The sequence below is a fragment of the Ischnura elegans genome (genome assembly GCF_921293095.1).
Source record: "Ischnura elegans chromosome 13 unlocalized genomic scaffold, ioIscEleg1.1 SUPER_13_unloc_3, whole genome shotgun sequence".
Taxonomy (NCBI): Eukaryota; Metazoa; Arthropoda; class Insecta; order Odonata; family Coenagrionidae; genus Ischnura; species Ischnura elegans.
Genome location: NW_025791659.1, coordinates 10,619,033 through 10,638,067, shown reverse-complemented (window position 1 = coordinate 10,638,067; position 19,035 = coordinate 10,619,033). Strand labels below are relative to the sequence as shown.

Here is a 19,035-nt window from a genome sequence, read left to right as displayed (position 1 = left end):
AGATATTCATTGTCAAACAGCGGGAAAACTATGCATTTTAGGGAAAAAAGAAAAAAATAGTCTTAATTTGTTTTACAAACTTTCCTTAGAAACATAAAAGCATTCTTCAGCATGAAATTTAAGTGAGCTATGATATAAATGAAGTCAGTCTTAACTTTTTTCTACGAAAATATCAGTGAAACAGCAACCCAATTACCACCCTAACTGAAATTGATCGTATTCCTGTTGCGGATATATTTATTTAAATAGTATCAATGAATCATAAAATTACTAACAGATGTAGAGAAATTTACTAAAATTCAACCATAAAGAAATATTTTGTAGTCCGGTAGAAAACAGGTCAAAGCTAACGATAACAATAAGCGTTTATTGTCGTGAACCGGTAACGCCCTAATTAGATATGAATGAAAATGAATGAAATTTTCACTTTCTGTTGCAAATTAGAAAACAGTACGGAGTAATAATAATAATTATCAAAGACGTTCAGTGAATACATTAAATTCAACATAAAATAAATAGTATTTTGCATATTGCAATAATAACTTCCCATCAATAAATAAATCCAAAGCTATGTAACTCATTTATAATAAAGAAAAACCCAAAAATGTATAACTCAAAAGAATACATAGTGCAGCATTAACTTTCACATATGACCAGACCTCAAACAAGAGATCAGTAACAGCTACAGACGTTACACAAATAAAAATTTCACTTGCTGTTACAATTAGAAAACTGTAAGAAATTTTAATAATAATTTCCATAGACCTACAGTAGATACATTAAATTCAACAAGAAATATGTAGTATCTTGCATAACGGTTACTTCCACTCAAGAAATAAACCCAAAAGTACATTACTCGATCATAAAAAGTTAATCCATAAAAACATAACTCAAAATTACACAGATTGCAACAATGACATGCGTACGATTTAGAAATATTAATAGGTGATTATTGAGAAATTTTTCCCAGAGCTCTGTGTCACATGGTAATCTCAGACGATGTAGAACTCCTATCCACTCGCATAGAAACTAGGTCCCTGTGAGGTCACGTTGAGTGGAATCACATGGGCACCAATCTTGCCTTTTTCAAATGAGGTTAAAATTGACCATTTACATTCGTTTAATTTAGAAATTTAGAAACTTCAGACACGTTTCTATAACTGAATGAAATATGAACATAATAAAATATGGAAAGTTCACAAAATATAAAACAAAAAGTTACTGAACCGTGATATATTTTACGATATATTTACAAATAACCCCACCATTTTTATATTGTTGCTCAGTTTCATGTACTTCACTCGAAAAACCTTTTTCAATACGTAATCTACTGTCTTTTCGATTTCCACCCATAGTGCGACTCGAACTTATTTTTTCTTCCTCCTGTTACATAGGCAATATCATCGCATATCTGCGTACTTTAAGTCTAACTGTGAAGGATAATTAAAACTTATTGGCGGTGTGTGTGCGTATATAAACGCATTATCGACGCAAAACAAATTTTTCATAAGTTTTCACGACCAAATACACCCAAAACTACGTTAATCAATCATAAAAAATAAATAAAAAACTATTACTCAAAATTACAAGTATTGCAACATCGACTTACTTTTGCTACGGAACTAGTACTCAAACACGATTCTATAACCGAACGAAATTTGAAAATAATAAAAAATGGAAAGTTCACAAAATATAAAAGAAAAAGTAACGTAACCGTGATATATTTTACGATTTATTTAAAAAAAATAACATCACCATTTTAATATTGTTGCTCAGTTTCATGTATTTCACTCGAAAAACGTTTTTCAATACGTAATCTACTGTCTTTTCGATTTCCATCCATAGTGCGACACGAACTTTATTTTTTTCTTCCTGTTGCATAGGCAATATCATCGCATTGATGCGTACATCAAGTCTACCTGTGAAGGATAATTAAAACTTATTGGTGGTATGTGTGCGTATATAAACGAATTATCGCCGTAAAAAATTTTTTTGCCAAGTTTTCACAACCCACCTATTTCATCCTTCAAGTAGAATGGAATATATTACAGTTTTTAATTTTGCAAAAGAGATGATCTGTATGCTATAACAATGACAAACATATTGGAGTATAGGTCTGGGAATGTAATCCAAAACTGTTTGCTGATGTTACGATATATTTTTATTATGCCTTCTTCAGGGCTCTTAATAATAAGGGTACAATAAATTAATAAATGAAGGCATGCGAAGTTTTTTATGTTTTTTTACAATAATAACATAAAAAATGTTAAAATAATTGAATTGTACGTAATAGGGTAGTTTCCTTCATTGAAAAAACGAAAGGCATTGATTGCGATTCGTTTCCGACCGTTAGTGAATCCATAATATACAAATTATTTGGTTCTAGAAATCCCGGTGTAGACAAATGTAAATGGTCAATTTTATTTACTGCTATTATTTACTTTCCTCGTTAGCACGTTTTCCTGGTTATTACGTTCATTTTTTGTGGTCCCTTCAGAAGCTTACTAAACAAGGTCTACTGTACATATATACAAATAATTTGGTTTTAGAAATACCGATTTAGACGAATGGCAATGGTCAATTTTTATCATCATTTGAAAAAGACCAGATTGGCGCCCATGCGATGCCGCTCCACGTGACGTCACAGGGACCTAGTTTCTATACGATTAGATAGGAGTTTTACATTGTCTGAGATTACCAATGCAAGCATGAGGCACAGAGCTCAGGGAAAAATTTCTTAATAATCACCTATTAATATTGCCTACGGTGGGAATGTTTCCTTCGTTTGACCACTATTATAGAGATATTATGAAAGAAAACTCAAACAAATATTTGTAAATACGTTTTCAAGCATATTCGGAAATGGGAAAAAGCCACTTAATTTTGATATTGATTCAAAAATAAACATACACTTGACCAAAAAACTAAGTTTAACAATGTAATATATTTTGAAATCTTTTAAATAAATGTGCTTTTGGGTAAACTGTTTTCGGCATTCCCACCAGGCTAATTCTTTCATAACGGCCAAAAAATAATTTTTCTTTTGGCCGTTATGAAAGAATTAACCCGACGGGAATCCCGAGAAAGTTTACCCACATTATTCGTAACTGGACAGCGAGTGCGGAGAAAAAATATCGAATTAACCGTATACTCACCACAGAGGTGATGAAAATAACCAATTTTGAAAAGGTATGTAATTAACAACCAATTTCAACGCAAGTCATGCGTTTCGCTTTAAAAAATACTTCCATACTTTATTGACATTAAAAAAACCTATAAAAGTAATTTCAGATACGGCATAATTTTAATGAATTTTTATAAATATGTTCATGGTAAAATAGTTCTTGGAGTGGATCATTTTATCCACCTGGTCCACTATCAAAAAATTTCAGTTTTGGGAAGAGATGGAAGTCTGACGGAGGAACATCAGGTGAATAAAGCGGAAGTGGCAACAATTAATACCATAGTTCGTGTTATTTTACCATGGCGACGGCACATATGTGCAGGCGTGCATTGTATTGATGAAAGATGACTTTCTTCCTTGCTAAACCTGGTCTTATTTCGCGTATATTTTGTTGCAATTAGTCCAACAGGTTTGCATAGTATCCTCTAGTAATTTTTTGCCTAGTGGGGAGACAGTCTATAAACAGAATCCCCTTCGCATCCCATAACACTGATGCCATGACCTTTCCAGTCTAAAGAATTGTCTTTGCTTTCTTTGGTGGTGGATAATCATCAAGTTTCCACAGCTATGGCTGTGTTTTTGTCTCTGGGGAATAGTAATGGGCCAAAGTTTCATCTTTGGTCCCAATTCGGTCCAAAAAACTTGTTCGTTTTCCCTAAAATGGGTCAAACATTGTTCCGATATGTCCATTCTCATGCGTTTTTAATCCAGCGTCAAGAGTTGCGGCACTCATCTTGCAGATAATTTTTTCATTTCTAATTTTTCCGTTAAAATATAATGTACCCTTTTATATGACATCTGGCAAGCAAGAGCAATTTCACCCACTTTCAATCGGCGATCCTCCATTGCCATTTTGTGCACTTTTGCAATGATTTTTGGAGTAGTGACACTTCTTGGCCGACCTTTGCGCGGACCATCATCTAAGCTCCCCCGACCAACTTTAAATTCTTTTGTCCTCTTGGCAACAGCTGACTATGAAGGAGCAGAGTCCCCTAGAGTATTCTGGAAATCGGTATTTTATTTATTTATTTTTAATTTCCCCGTAAACAGCAAATTGTGGCCTTTACAACGGGTTAAATGAATGTACGAAATACGGGTTAAATAAAAATATGAATGCTATTTGCTTTCATACCTATTTTTACTAAGTACTTAATCACTGCACCAATCTCGATTTTTTCCATCTTCGCAAATCACTATGCGGGAACAGCAAAAAAGTCTCGTCACCGACACAGTTCTTATCCACGAGCATTGACGTGGCACGTGCTTACAGCGAACAGTCCTATGGATATCACGTGAAAAGTTCATTGCACTAGCACTGACAGCTCGTGGTGATTCCGAGAACTTTTCAAACCACTCTCGCATTTTACCATGAATTGAACGAGGTCAGGATAAGACGGAAAAAAATTGATTTTATAAATATGTTCCCCAATGGGAACATTCGACTGTAAACGGTTAATGATACCGTACCATTTCTCCTAATCCAGTGGTCCTACTAGCCCCATGTACCCTTCGGAGGGTCCTTTCAGGCCTTTGAGGCCCAATCGGGAACAGACAGAGCCCGTGGACTTCTCAAACAACAGCGACGGTGAAGAGGAAGGCGGCAACTACGGAACCGGCTCGCCCGCCAGCCAACAGCAGCCTCAGCACCCGGCACCATCCATGGGCCACGTGCTCAACCACCCGCACCAGCCCCCGTTGCCAGGGCAACCGCCGCCGCAGGTAAACGATCACCTCCTCTCATTAATGTCCAATAATACAGTAGATTCCGGTTAAATGGGACATATCTGGGACACTTGTGCACTTTGCCCCAATTAAGCGGCCACCCCAATTAGGCGAACTATCCTGTATATGGACATAAACAAACTTTGCAATGATAGAAACAAGACTGAAAAATATTTATAATGCAACATAAGTTAATAAAAACTATTAATTTCATAAATAAGTTAAGTTAATTTATTATCATTTTTAAGAATTATAACAATTTAGTTGACAATATTTTTCACAGCCTCGGGCGACGCTGAATGAATGTCTTTCACTAAGTCCTATTAAAGAAAGGTCCTATCCTCTTGCGGATAGTATAACAACAAGAGCTTACAAAATAGGGCAGGAAAGCATTTGTGAAAAATAAGAATAAATCAAAGGAGAGAAATGTAATAAAATAGTATTCTGAAAACAAAAAATTTTAATTTCGTCGCGAGTATAGAGTCTATGTCGCCGACTCATGGCCCAATAAAGCGGCATGCTGTCCCAATTAAGCGGAAAATACTCTGGGATATTCCTCTATTGGGTTCTGTTCTTCTTCAAGATCTTCCCCAATTAAGCGGCTGCCCCTAGTAACCGGTGGACCACTTAAACGGAATCTACTGTTGTTATAATTAGGGATGGACGGATCCAGGATTTTTTTCGGATCCGGATTCAGATCGGATCCTTGATTTTCGGAGCCGGATCTTTCCGATCGGATATTTTCGGATTAAAAATGCATGTTCAAATTCCTATAACTCTGAAATTCCCCCGATGATTGTTCAATCTCTTGGGAAGAGTCACACTATGTGCCGTAGGTATTTTGTATTTTTTTTTATTTTCCACGGCTGAAATTCTTCTTCGTAACCTCTGCGAGAGCATTCAAACAAAACGGTTCATTTTTACGAAAACGGTACGATTTTATCAACGCATTTGCATTCTTATTCGTTAAAGATCAAATAATACTATATCCAACAGACATTAATTGGGAGGGACCCAACAAAATATGAATAAGGAACTCAAGATACACTTACTGCGATTAGCAAACTTATTTGGGAGCATTCATTAACGGTGAGGACGAACAAATCTTTTATATTTAGTTCGCCAACACAATCGAGCTCTTTCTCCATAGATTAGATCAAATTAATTTCACTTTCATTGCTGTGTTTGCATTCACGGCGTCTATCACGTTTGTTAAATTTTTAGTTAATGTGCTGCAGATGATCGTTACGTAATCAATATCTCTGTCCAAAAGGCCTCATCCACGGACCGTGAATTTAACGACGTTTAGACCGGGAAAACCTGGAAAAAACCGTGAATTTTATGATTCAGTTAAACTGGGAACCCTGTGTACCACAAGATGGCGCACTTTCTTTCGTTTCGATCCGCTGAACGGTTTGCGCAGAATAAAATCAGTCTGGTCTATTGTACCTAATGAGGACACCTTTTGAAGGCGACAAAACTGACGTAGACGAATGTATAAATATATTTTTTTAATCCCTTTATTTTCTGTAACTACCTCGTAAACTCACAGTTGCATGATGCACAAAGTTTAAGAAAAAGACTTCGCTGTTCCGCAAGATAAAATATATTTGCGACCGGTTTCGATACAGCGTATCATCATCTGGCAATTACAAGTATCAGTACATAGAATTTATACCCTTGAAGGCGTTAGAGGGGCGGTGGAGTGGAGGTGGAGTCTTTTTCTTAACCTTTGTGCATCATTAAGGAGTTCCACCATGTTACGCCAACCACCATCGCATTTCTCAGCTGCATGCAAAAATGTTTTTAATGAATTTCGCTGGAATAACTTCAAGTAATTTTCTGAAAATAATAATGATAATCTTTATATTGTTTATCTCAAAAAAGGAAAGAGGTTTGAACTAAAGGTTTTAGTTTAACCTCCTAAATCGTAATTTTCCTACTTTTTTTCAATTTGAACGATTTGAAGAAGCGGATCATTGTCATGAACCAACTCGAATTTAAGAAGTCATAGTAATGATCTGAATATCGTGATCGAATCATCTGAATGAATTGAAATTAAACCTCTTATATTAGTGCCATGTTTAAGTTGTGAAAATTAGGCAAAGGGCATTTGTTTAAAATCGTTGCTATGATATAGTTAGAGAATTACTTCTCATGCTGTGTTTCTTTCTTTTTCCCCACCTTCTGTATCCATCTACTTTACTCCAAATCCTTTCTTCATACAAATATACGATATTTATATGTGTTCTGTATCATTTATTCATATATTTCTTTTGATCAATACTTATACATATTTCATTACGTTATATATGATATATTCATCATTTTTCTCTGCTGTTCTTCTATCTTGACGTGCTCTTGTATCGCTACGCTTGTATAACAATGGCTAACTTGCCATGAACGTTTTAACTTATGAAAATCACTATTTTTATCGCTATAATTTTATTCCTCGGTGTAAAACATTACCTAATATTTCAATTTGTCCTTAATTGTTCGTTTAATTACATCATATGTGCAAAAATGCCTTCCTTATTGCACGTATTAATTATTCTAACAAATAACTTGGGGCTTAATTGTACGAATATCCGTTGCTAACCCACTGTTGATGCGGACGCCATTTTGTTCTCGGGGTGAATCGCGTGAAATCCTCTTTCAATCGCATGGTATCCCTCGCGATATGGTCGTCTACGCGTGTTTTTTCTTCGAATTTTGGACTCAATATCAATATTTATGGCTTTATTCTATGTTCTTAACTTTTACACCCTACGTCTTTTTATTCCAACTTCGTTTGAATACTTCCCTTGCATTTTGTTTCGTATCGCGTGTTCATGCTAATCTCGTGATATTGTTTATGCCTCTACTGACTAACTTTGAACAAATCAATATTCTTGTAATGCTTCATGATCATTTTCATCATATTTTCGCGATATTTTTACACGTATTTTTGCTAACGTGTTTTGAACTTACATTTTCTTATATGTGTATTTATTATTTCTACTTATATGTTTAACTATTATCTCCTTACTTTCGTTTTAACTTCGCACGAATGATCGTAATTGTTTACGCCTCGTGTCACCGATTGTTTTTATTTCTCAATGTCTACATTCCCGTGGCAACGTTCGGTTTTTTTTGTTATAATTCTGTTTTCTCGTATTTTAATTTTCTATCTCTTTGTAACATATCATTTTCCATTGTTTTGTTGTGATTTTCCGATTCTTTCGTTTGATGGTGATAACAAACAACCGTCAATCGTTTCAAATCGATATTACATTTGTTTTTATCTTTTATTCCTTGGCAACTTTTGTGTTAATTTTTTTCAACTTCTCAATGTGTGCATCACGTTTAAATTTTACATTATTTTTACGTATACACCCCCCTCTCCTCCGACTTCTCCTCATCCTCATGGCGAACTTCTCCTCATCGCTCGATAGCACCCCCCTCCACCCACCCCAGCCCCTTCCTCCTCCTCCATCCCCATTGGTCCATACAGTTCACGTGAGTCGACGCCCGACACGAGCGCCACTTCGATGCCAGGCGGCCATTACATGGACTACCGGGAAGCCAGCGGAGGTGAGTTAACTCCAAGTGTGCTCTTGGTCGATAAACTGTTTCAAATACGCACCCAACCCTATTGAATAGAGTGTTTTTAGACTTTTTAGAAGTTCTTTCACCTCTTTCAACCATTTAATATCATTTTAAAACTCTTTTATTACCATTAGATCTTTATTTCACCTCTTTGACGCAGTTTAAAGTCATTACTTCGCCATATTTGTTCACGACTCCGTAGGCATTCAACAGTGCTTTTAATGCCGCTGTCGTGGAAACCAATGTAAACAAGTATGCGCTAAATTGTTACTCTTTCCCTTTTAAAACCTTTATAGATGTTTGAAAACATTTCTTAATAATTTCTTCTTTCTTTTCGTTTAGTGAAATTAGGGTAAATATTAAAGCAGATGTATGATCAAGTCACGTTATTCATTGTATTATTTCCGTGTATATACTGTTGTATGGAAATTATTGGCGTCATTTATTCAGATTTTCAGCCTAATTAAGTTCTGTTTTTATGTACTAATCACTAAATTATGATTCGAAGATTGTAAAGCGTATTCTATTCCAAAACAAAGTTAGGTCAGCAAAACAATTTAATAGTTATATTTATCTTCACTGCCCCGGAGGTTTTAAGAATTTTTTTAGTATTTTTATTTCTTTAAACCATCGCATATAGTTTTTTCACCGTTTTAATGCAAAAATAACATTTCTGTTGCTGTTTAAGGAAATTTTAAGCCATTACTACGTCATAATTATTCACTAGTCATATTGCAATCAACAGTGCTTTTATTGCTGTTTTCATGTGAACGCACGCAATCAGACATACGCCATATGGTGGCGTTATCCATTTTCAATCCTGGAAATATATTTCGGGAACATTCTATATTTCCGATTTCTACCATGATTGTTTTCTGCGTTTTTTTAAGAAAGTGGCAGAGTTAAACGTCAATGTTAACTAATAAAGGTTTTCCTAGTTTTTTGGAAGTAACGACGTATAGGAAATAATATAATTTTACTACCATATAAATCCTTCAACCATTTGTGAAGGTCGAGGTTAAATAGCAACTGAAATTTTTATAGATAATTCAAAGTTTTACATAATTTTTTTTACATATTTAGCTACATTTATGTCATCTCCACCGTAATCGTAGTTTCGTTGTGTGTAAATTTAGTTCTTCAGTTGTTTTAGTCTGATGAAATCATAGGAATATCAAAGCATATTTATGTTCTAGTTCTTCTGCGTCCTATTCTGCAAGTGTCATATGGAAATTTTAGGCACTGTTCATTCTTTTTTATTCCGTATGAAACACAATCCATTCACACTTCGAAGTTTTCAAAGTTTTTGTCATCCACAACAAAGTAAGATTGAAGTAACGATTTTAGACATCCATACAACTCCATTTTCCAAGAGTTTTTATAAGACTCTTTATGGTATGTTTTAACGACTTTTAAACCTTTAAATATCGTTTTTAACTTTTTATTGGAGTTAAAACTTTGGTTTAGCTATTTATTGATCTATTTTAAGGCAATAATACGCCTGTTTAAAATCCTTTCCTTTTGTAGTCAATAGTGTTTTGAATACCGTTGTCATGGGAACGAATGTAAACAGCTGGTTGCTACGGTGTGACTCTTTCTATTCTGTATAACTCTTTCTGCTGCGCTGTGACTCTTTCTGTCTAAATTGGATCTTCTTAACCTTGCGTTTTTTTCTCAGTATTCCTTCTGCAAATTGCTTTTTTCGAGGGTACAATTGAAAATAATATCTTATTGTAAGAATATTTCTTCTCCCCTACATTTTCTGGCCTTTTTCCCCTCACGGGAATTTTATCTAGTTTTTTTTTCATATATACCGCCAAAAAAACGACATTTTCGTTATGAAAAATCATTCATGCTATTCGTACATTGTATTTTTTTCTTTTTTTTTTAAATCTTTAACACATACAAAATAAGATTAGGCCTTCTTATGAAGATTCTTGAAAACGCTTCCAGTAGGAGGAGTGAAACGTCAAGTAAGAAAATATTACCTACGCAGCATTTCCCGAAAGCAACCACCAACATTGATAAGATTAGGTCGATAAATTTTTTTAAACACGTATCATCCCTTGCATGCAGGGACATTTTCAACTTCTTTAAAGTGTAAATCTAATTACTGGATATAAGTTTTTACTCCTGATATTCCTGAAAAACTCATTTTGTAGCTCTTTGAGGTAATTTAAAATCATTACCGCCCTGTATATTTTAACGATTGCACTTGACTGAGGATTTATTTCGGTTACCATGGTATTTTTAGATTAAAAATTAAATGATGCAATACTTCCCTTGTGTTTCGAATTCAAAATATGTGTTTCAAAGTGTTACATGCCTTTCAACACGTAAATTTTCTTCACGTCATTTCGACAAATGTGACTCTAAGACGTGTATAATGTAGATTTTTTCTGTCTGTAACAATTGTTCTTTCTCTTAAGAAGTACGGGAACTTAAACAAGAAAGTTTCACTTAATGACTGAGTACTGAGAAATATATTTGAAATGTTACATTTATAAATAGGTTTTATCGAACATCAGTTAACATATTGCCTAGTAGGACCTCTGATTTAAAAGAATGTCATTCGGGAAATAAATTATTGGCTTAGGATAGAACCTAGGTTCCTACACACCTACCTCGCATGATCTCAACCCTGCCTTTCACCGAAACATCCAATCCTTTTTAAAAAGGAAAGCACCAAGAGAGGGCCTTTCTAGTGGAGACATTTCCTTATTATCTCCACCCCATCCGCGAACCCCTCACTTCTACATTCTACCGAAAATTCACAAGGCCAACAATCCTGGTCGCCCAATCGTCTCCTCTTTAAATTCCCCCACAGAACGAATCTCTTCCTTTATTGACTATTATCTTCAGCCTCTTGTACACTCCCTTCCTTCCTACATTAAAGATACGTACCATTTCCTCAATCGCCTCCATTCCACCTCTCTCCCGGTTGATAAAGACATCATTATGGTCACTATCGACGTGACCTCACTATACACCTCTATACCTCATGTAGAAGGCCTTGCCTCCCTTCGACACTTTCTTGACAATCGACCTACACCTCAGATACCCAGCACTGACTTTTTAATCGATCTCTCTCACCTAATCCTCACTAAAAACGCCTTCTCCTTCAACGATAAACATTATTTGCAGATCAAAGGTTGCGCCATGGGAAGCAGATTCAGCCCTTCATACGCAAATTTATTTCTTGGTCTCCTTGAAGAATCCTTCCTATCATCCTACCCACTTCAACCGTCACTTTGGCTTCGCTATATAGATGATATCTTCCTTCTCTGGCCTCATGGAGAAGACTCACTGAGCTCTTTCATTTCAGCACTCAATGAATTCTCCGAACTATCTTTTACCTCTAACCATTCCCCCTCCCGAATAACATTTCTCGATGTTACCATTTCCCTAGAAAATAAAAGTTTCATCACTTCAGTCCACATTAAACCTACTAACAAACAACAATATCTTCACTTCAACAGCTGTCACCCCTCACACACTAAACAATCCCTTCCTTACTCTCTCTCAGTAAGAGGCCACAGAATTTGCAATAATCCCGAATCCTTGGACATTTTTCTTAATAATCTTCACCACTCCCTTCTTCGTAGAGGATATCCTGAGAACCTTCTGCGTAAGAAAATCCTACACAATACTTACAAACCCAAAATTCATACCAAGAAACAAACCACACATCTCTCCCTTTCCACCACATACTTCCCGGGCGTGCAGGCTTTGAACAGAATCATCAAAAGCCTTTTTCCGATTCTTTCTAACAATGTCACTACTGGAAAAATCTTCTCTAGCTGTCCATCCTTATCCTTCCGTCGGCCGCCAAATCTATCTTCCATTCTCAAAACGACTAAACCACTCTCAAGGTTCACCACCCGTACTAGCTCTTTACCTATCCCTTGCCAACGACCCCGGTGCAAAACGTGTGCTATCCTCATTACCCAGCCACTTCCTAACAAATTTCTCACTTTTCCGCTTCCTTCCACTCCATCCCCCACCTGTACAACCAGTAACGTAATTTATATCCTTTTATGTAATTCCTGCCCCGCCTTCTACATTGGTTTAACCACCACCTCACTCAACCTACGGATTAACAACCATCGAGCTTCTTGCAAACCCACTTCCCAATCTGCTTCGCTTCCTGTCCCTACCCACGCCTTTTCCCATAATTTAGAATTTGATGACTGCTTTCACATAGGAATACTTGCCTCTCTCCCACCCTCCGCCTCACCGCTAGAATTAAAAACGCTTGAATTGTCTTCCATTTGGCTACACCAAGCATTCAACCCGCCTGGCCTTAACAGGGCCCACTGATCTCCATAGCCTTCTCCTATCCCCCATTCCCCATCCTCTCCCTTCCCCTATCTTATCCTAATCTCCTCAGCCTTTAGGCATCCTCTGTCCTCGTCCTCAGTCTCTTCTTGCCTCCCTCCCGACGAAGACCCTAAGAGGTCGAAAATTTGAAAGAAACTAACGTGTGAGTCCTCTTTTATTTGTGTCTGTGTTTTTGTGGCCTATCATGGCATTTATTTATATTCATATCACCTGGGGTGTCTTTCATAAGTAACATACATATGTACATAGATATACATCATCCCGATTATGTCCGAAATACATGTTAGAGCATATAATCAAAATAAGACTAATAATAATAATAATCTTTTTGGGATAAGTTAGTGCATCACAAGTGGATGCACTAACTTATCCCTAAAAGACTATCTGCACCGTCAAAATCAAGTATGCAACATCATCCACCAGAAATTAGCTCTGAAGTATAAACTCATAGAAAATGGAGTTCCTTATTATGAGTACACACCTAAAACCATCCTTGAAAACGATCACTGCAAGATTTATTATGACCGTTCAATTATTACCGATAAAACAGTCCATAGCATTAGACCTGATCTAGTAGTGCAAGATAAAACTCACAATGAAACGTACTTCATACACATTGCCATAATATCACGACAGCCTACCCAAAAAATTGGAAAAGCATGAAGAACTTAAAGATGAGAGTAAGAAATCAGATAAAGTACACATAATACTAATCATTATCTCCACCACAGGAGTAGTGCCTCATTCAATCCATCAAGGTCTTCAAACTATTGGACTGCCGAAAAACTTGTTTATTGCAATACAAAAAGCAGCAATTTTAAATTCTTGCCGGATTGTCAGAAAATTTTTCAACACAGAGTAAAAAGACGAGAGTACTTGGTGATACCCGTACCTCGCCTAAAACCAGCAAAAACGCTGTGGAAATATATTTTTTAATAATAATAATAATAACTTTTTATTCACTTTAGGCAAGAATAGTTGCATACATATGAGCATTATTAATTATTAGAAAATTAAATTTACAGAAAATCATTAAAGGGCCTCTGCCCATATCACACAATACATTCACAACACATTATATGTAGGTACATAGAATGGTACAGTTGTATTATACAGACTTTGTATTACAGAGGATTTTCCTTGCTAACTAAAAACAAATTATTCTGATTTATAAAGCGGTTTTTTGGAGAACAAAATTTTTCAGTTCAATGTTGAATTTATTCATAGAGCTTATACCCTTAATATGGAGAGGGAGTGAGTTATGCAGCTTGACACCTTTGTGATAGGGTCCATCTGAATTTAATCTAGAAGATCTTTGCTCAACATGTGTATCCATCCTAGATCTGGTGTTATCTTGGTGAATGTCACAGTTAACACTTTGAGTGCCGGCTGCTAAATTTAAAGCCCTACTGAAAAATCCAGCCATTTTTACTATATTCGTACATTTTTTTAAACATTAGCATCAAAAATATATTTATATCGATGTGCATTTCAATAAAAATGGACTTTGCTCTTCTTTATGAATGAGTTGAATAACATTTATTGCTAATTTTTAAATATATAATTTAACAATGAAAACCTCCTGTTTTTGAAAAATAAAATAGTTGCAACAAATGCTGTACCGCCGTAACATGCATAATAATTTTTTTTAATACGCTCAATTTGAACAATTTAAAGCATGGAAATCATAAAAAAGCATTTTACCAAGCAAAGCATTATAAATCCTGGATGACAAAAAGGGTCACTGCACCCTCAACGAACGGTTCTTTCTGCAAAATAATTTTCACACAAAGTGGGATAAGATGAGGATGCCGGTAGCTACAGAGGACTATTCGTCTTCAAGACATAAATTGAACTCTTTTTCCACCGAGCAGTTGATTTTTGAAAAAACAGACCCCCTAAGCAGTAAACTGTAAAAGGACCACGGGCGAAATATTACGGCTTCACGCATACAAAGCCAATTAAATTGAAAGACGTAATATTACGTCCATGGCAATCCTCAGAAGGATTAGCAGGACGTAATATTACGTCCACGGCTTACAAAGTGTTAATCTCATGCATACTCATATTCCTTTTCACAAACAATATAGTTTCATATATGTTCAGAGCAGAAAGAGGCATGGTTTGAGTTTTACAGAAATAAGGTCTCCGTAAAATCCGTAAACTTGAAGTATACTTTAACGAAATATGCGTATTGCACTGTAAAAAAATGATATCCAAGAAGTTTAGTGATGGTAGTCTGTGTTGTAAAGCCAACCCATTTTCTCAGAGCGAATTACGGGATGTGTTTTACCGAACTAGATGTTGACGTCACTAGTCCACACTGTGGTGGTGTAACTGGCCTTCAAACCTGACCGGAAATCGGGAGATCCGGTTTCGAATCCCGGCTAATTCAAACATTATTTTCATGGCAAACTTCATCTTTTGGTGCATTTAACTTTGCACCCGTGCGCTTTCTTTAAATTGACAAAGTCACTCACTTGTCACAAAGTGAGGGAAATATTTTATCATGGCAATTCTTGTGTATTTCAACATCTTCACGCAAAAGGATTAGAAATGTTACACGTTCATCCTTCGGTGTATTCATATTATTTTGTTTGTGCAAATGGGGTAGTTTTCTTCGTCAAAGAAAACGAAAGGCATTGGTTGCGATTAGTTACCCGCCATTAGTGTATTCATTATATACGAATTATTTGGTTTTAGAAATACCAAATGAAACTTATGTTAATGGTGAATGTTAACCTCATTTCAAAAAGGCCAGATTGGCGCCCATGCAATGCCACTCCACCTGACGTCACAGGGACCTAGTTTCTTTACGAGGAATAAGGTGTTTTACATCGTCTGAGATTAAAAATGCATGCGTGAGGAACAGAGCTCAAGGAAACGTCTCTCAATAATCACCTATTAAAACTGTCTAAGGTCGGAAAGTTTTCCTCGTTTGATAGGGTATTAATAAGCCTTGTTTAAGCCTAGCGCTACCTGCTAGATGGGTACTTTGCTACTTGCTGGCAGCCTGCATTTTAGCGGTGCTCAAAGCCTCCCGCCAAGGTCACCTCACACGGCGGCATCTGGAACCAGAATGACGTCAAACGGGCTTTTCCCAGCATTCATACTTAGCCGTCGCGTCTTCGCGGGATTGAAAATTTTCACTTTTCATTTAAATGCGAAAAATAGATATCGTCATTTAAAAATCTAAAAGCGTGAAACGCGCACTCCAGGAGTACTAATCTTTCTATTTAGGCAATAAAAAAATAATAGAAAACCACCCTATTGTTTTAATGCTGTATTTTTTTCTCTCCGTCGTGTTTTCGCAGGCTACGTGGCCATTTCTCCTTCGTACGTCCACGCAGGGGGGCCACCACCCGAATACGCCGCGCCGCCTGCTCCCCCTCCACCGCCTCCACCGCCCCCACCACCACCCCCACCCTCCAACCCATACTCTCCCTACGGCCACCCGCACCACTACCAATACGGCCTACCTTCCGCACAATCAGGGCAGCCAACACTCCCGCCTCATCCCGCCTCCTATCCACCGCCTTACGGCGTCAGCGGGCCGGCCCCATACCCCGCCGGACCGCAGCAACAGCAGCAAACGCAGGGTGGCCAACTGCAGGGGGTGATGGCGCCGCCTCCGCCCACGGCGGCCGCGGCCCAAAACGGCCTCATGCACGACAAGAAGGAAGAAAGGTGAGTCTGAAATTATACAAATGATTTTTTTTTTAGTTCTTTCTCCCAGTACCACGTTTCCGAGCCATTCCTCAGAATAATCTGGGAATAATATATCCAATACGTACAGTACACAGCAGTCATGTCATTTAAGGAACGTGCTTTTACTTTCATTTTTATCTTTTCTTGGTTAAGACTCCACGTTTCCGAGCCATTCCTCAGAATGATCAGGGATGCATATATCTAATACGTATAGTAAACCGCAGTCACGTCACTTAAGGAACGTGCCTTCACTTTCATTTTATCTTGTCTTTGTTAATACTCCACGTTTCCGAGCAATTCCTCAGCGTGATCTGGGATGAATGTATCTAATACGCACCGTACACAGTAGTAATGTCAATTAAGGAACGTGCTTTTACTTTCATTTTTATCTTTTCTTTGGAAATACTCCACGTTTCCGAGCAATTCCTCAGAATAATCTGGGATGAATGTATCCAATACGTACAGTATACAGCAGTCATTCCATCTAAGGAACGTGCCTTAACTTTCATTTTTATCCTTTCTTTGGAAAGACTCCACGTTTCCGATCCATTCCTCAGAATGATCTGGGATGCATATATCCAATACGTGCAGTACACAGCAGTTATGTCATTTAAGGAACGTGCTTTTACTTTCATTTTTATCTTTTCTTGGTTAAGACTCCACGTTTCCGAGCCATTCCTCAGAATGATCAGGGATGCATATTTTAAATACGTATAGTACACCGCAGTCATGTCATTTAAAGAACGTGCCTTAACTTTCATTGTTATCTTTTCTTGGTTAAGACTCCACGTTTCCGAGCCATTTCCTCAGTATGATCTGGGAAAAGAATCTCTAAAGACCGTTTTACATGGGGCACGGAATTTCGCAGGTTGAAACTGCAATAATTTCTAAAATGGCGTAGAATTGCGCGAATGCATGCATAAAATTAGAAAAGTGGCTATTTCTGCCATCTTACGTCCACGCATTCTCGCATGTGTTCTAGCAATTTTAGCGCTTCACGCGACGCAATTTTGATTGCGCCTTCGTGCACATTTCAGATTGTGCAAGTACGTGCCTCGTGTAAAACTGCCTTATCGAACGGAGCAAGCATTATTTGAGGAAATAATTCTATTATTAATTTAAAGCTTCCTTGTAAAGGCTCCATGTTTCCGAGCCATTTTCTCATATTTGTCTGGGATGCTAATCTCCATACGGTTTTGTACGAAGAAGTCATGACATTTCAGGAAAATCCTCTAGTGTTCATGTTTAGCGTCTTCGGAAAGGCCCCACATTTCCAGGCTATTTCCTCGTAATGATCTGGGATAAGAAAATTTCAAAGGTTTATCTTAAAAAGCAGTCATATCATTGCTCTAATTTTCATTTTAGCACCTTACTCTACATTTACAAGTCACTTCCTCGGAATAATCCGGGATGCTTATGTCTACACTGAAAAAACACTTAGGATATGAGAACCGTAGGTTTGGATGTCACACCCAAACCTGAGATGAAGGAAAGGACTTGCCCATACATTTGGATGTGTCACCCAAAGGGAATGGATGATGAGGAGTTGGTTGTATCAACTAGTCCTCTGGTTGCTACATCCAAAGAAGATGGACGAGTACTTTGGGTGTGAGAACCAAAGCGTTGGGTGGCTCATCAGAACAACGTTTTGATCCCGAATGAAAAGTTTAGATCACCTGCCCAAAGGATTGCGCCCCTACCCCTTCCTCCCTCCTATTCAGCCCCACTACACCTTAATATTGTTCTTTTCAACCCATTTCTAAATAGGCCACTAGGACAGTGCAACTAAAAAATGAGACAACCTAGCTCTGTGGTTGTCATAATATCTATTATCACATAATTCAACATATTGTAACGTGCGTGGGTCGAAAAATAAATATCCCCATTTGTAGAACACTAGAAAGAACATTTATTTCCAATATATAAGCACACAGTTACATAAAATTCACTCCAAACACACAATTTTTCTCAATCTCTTCTTCTACCAGAGCGCGCAACAATATATTTAGATTTCGCGCCTAAACCAGCAGGCTGCACAAACCATAACTTTGGTTCTCTCATCCGAAGGACGTTGACTGAACGTGTTTGGTGTGACACTCTTTGCCTTTGGTTCTCACATCCAAAGACTTAGTTCTGACGTCGTATGATTCTTGATGGCGCATCCAAACCTCCCCGCCCAAAAGGGTTTAGGATGTAGCATCCAAACCTGTTCTCTCAGTGTAAGGTTTATCTTATGTAGCGGTCATGTTATTTGAGGAAATAACACTATTTATTCATGCATAGCTTCTGCTCCACGTTTTCGATCCATTTCCTCAGAATTAACTTGGATGCGAATCTTTCGTGCTTATCGACCGGAGAATTCACGTTATTCGAGGAAATATGTCTTTTTATTTATAGCTTCTTTGGAAACTCTCCAAGTTTCCGAGCCGTCCCTTAAAATAAGTTGGGACGTCAATATGGAAGGGTTTTGTCGCACGAAGTTACGTTATGAA

The 19,035-nt window shown here is 37.2% G+C and overlaps 1 protein-coding gene across 1 annotated transcript in view; it reads left to right on the top strand.

Annotated features, from left to right (window-relative positions):
* Nucleotides 1-16,526, top strand: part of LOC124172993 (extensin-like) — a 39,332-nt gene extending 22,806 nt beyond the window's left edge. The window contains exons 6-8 of the mRNA XM_046552526.1: nt 4,669-4,903; nt 8,341-8,479; nt 16,150-16,526. Of these exons, the coding sequence (XP_046408482.1) occupies nt 4,669-4,903; nt 8,341-8,479; nt 16,150-16,526 (751 nt within the window). The remainder of the gene's footprint in view (nt 1-4,668; nt 4,904-8,340; nt 8,480-16,149) is intronic.
* The last annotated feature ends 2,509 nt before the right edge of the window (nt 16,527-19,035 follow it).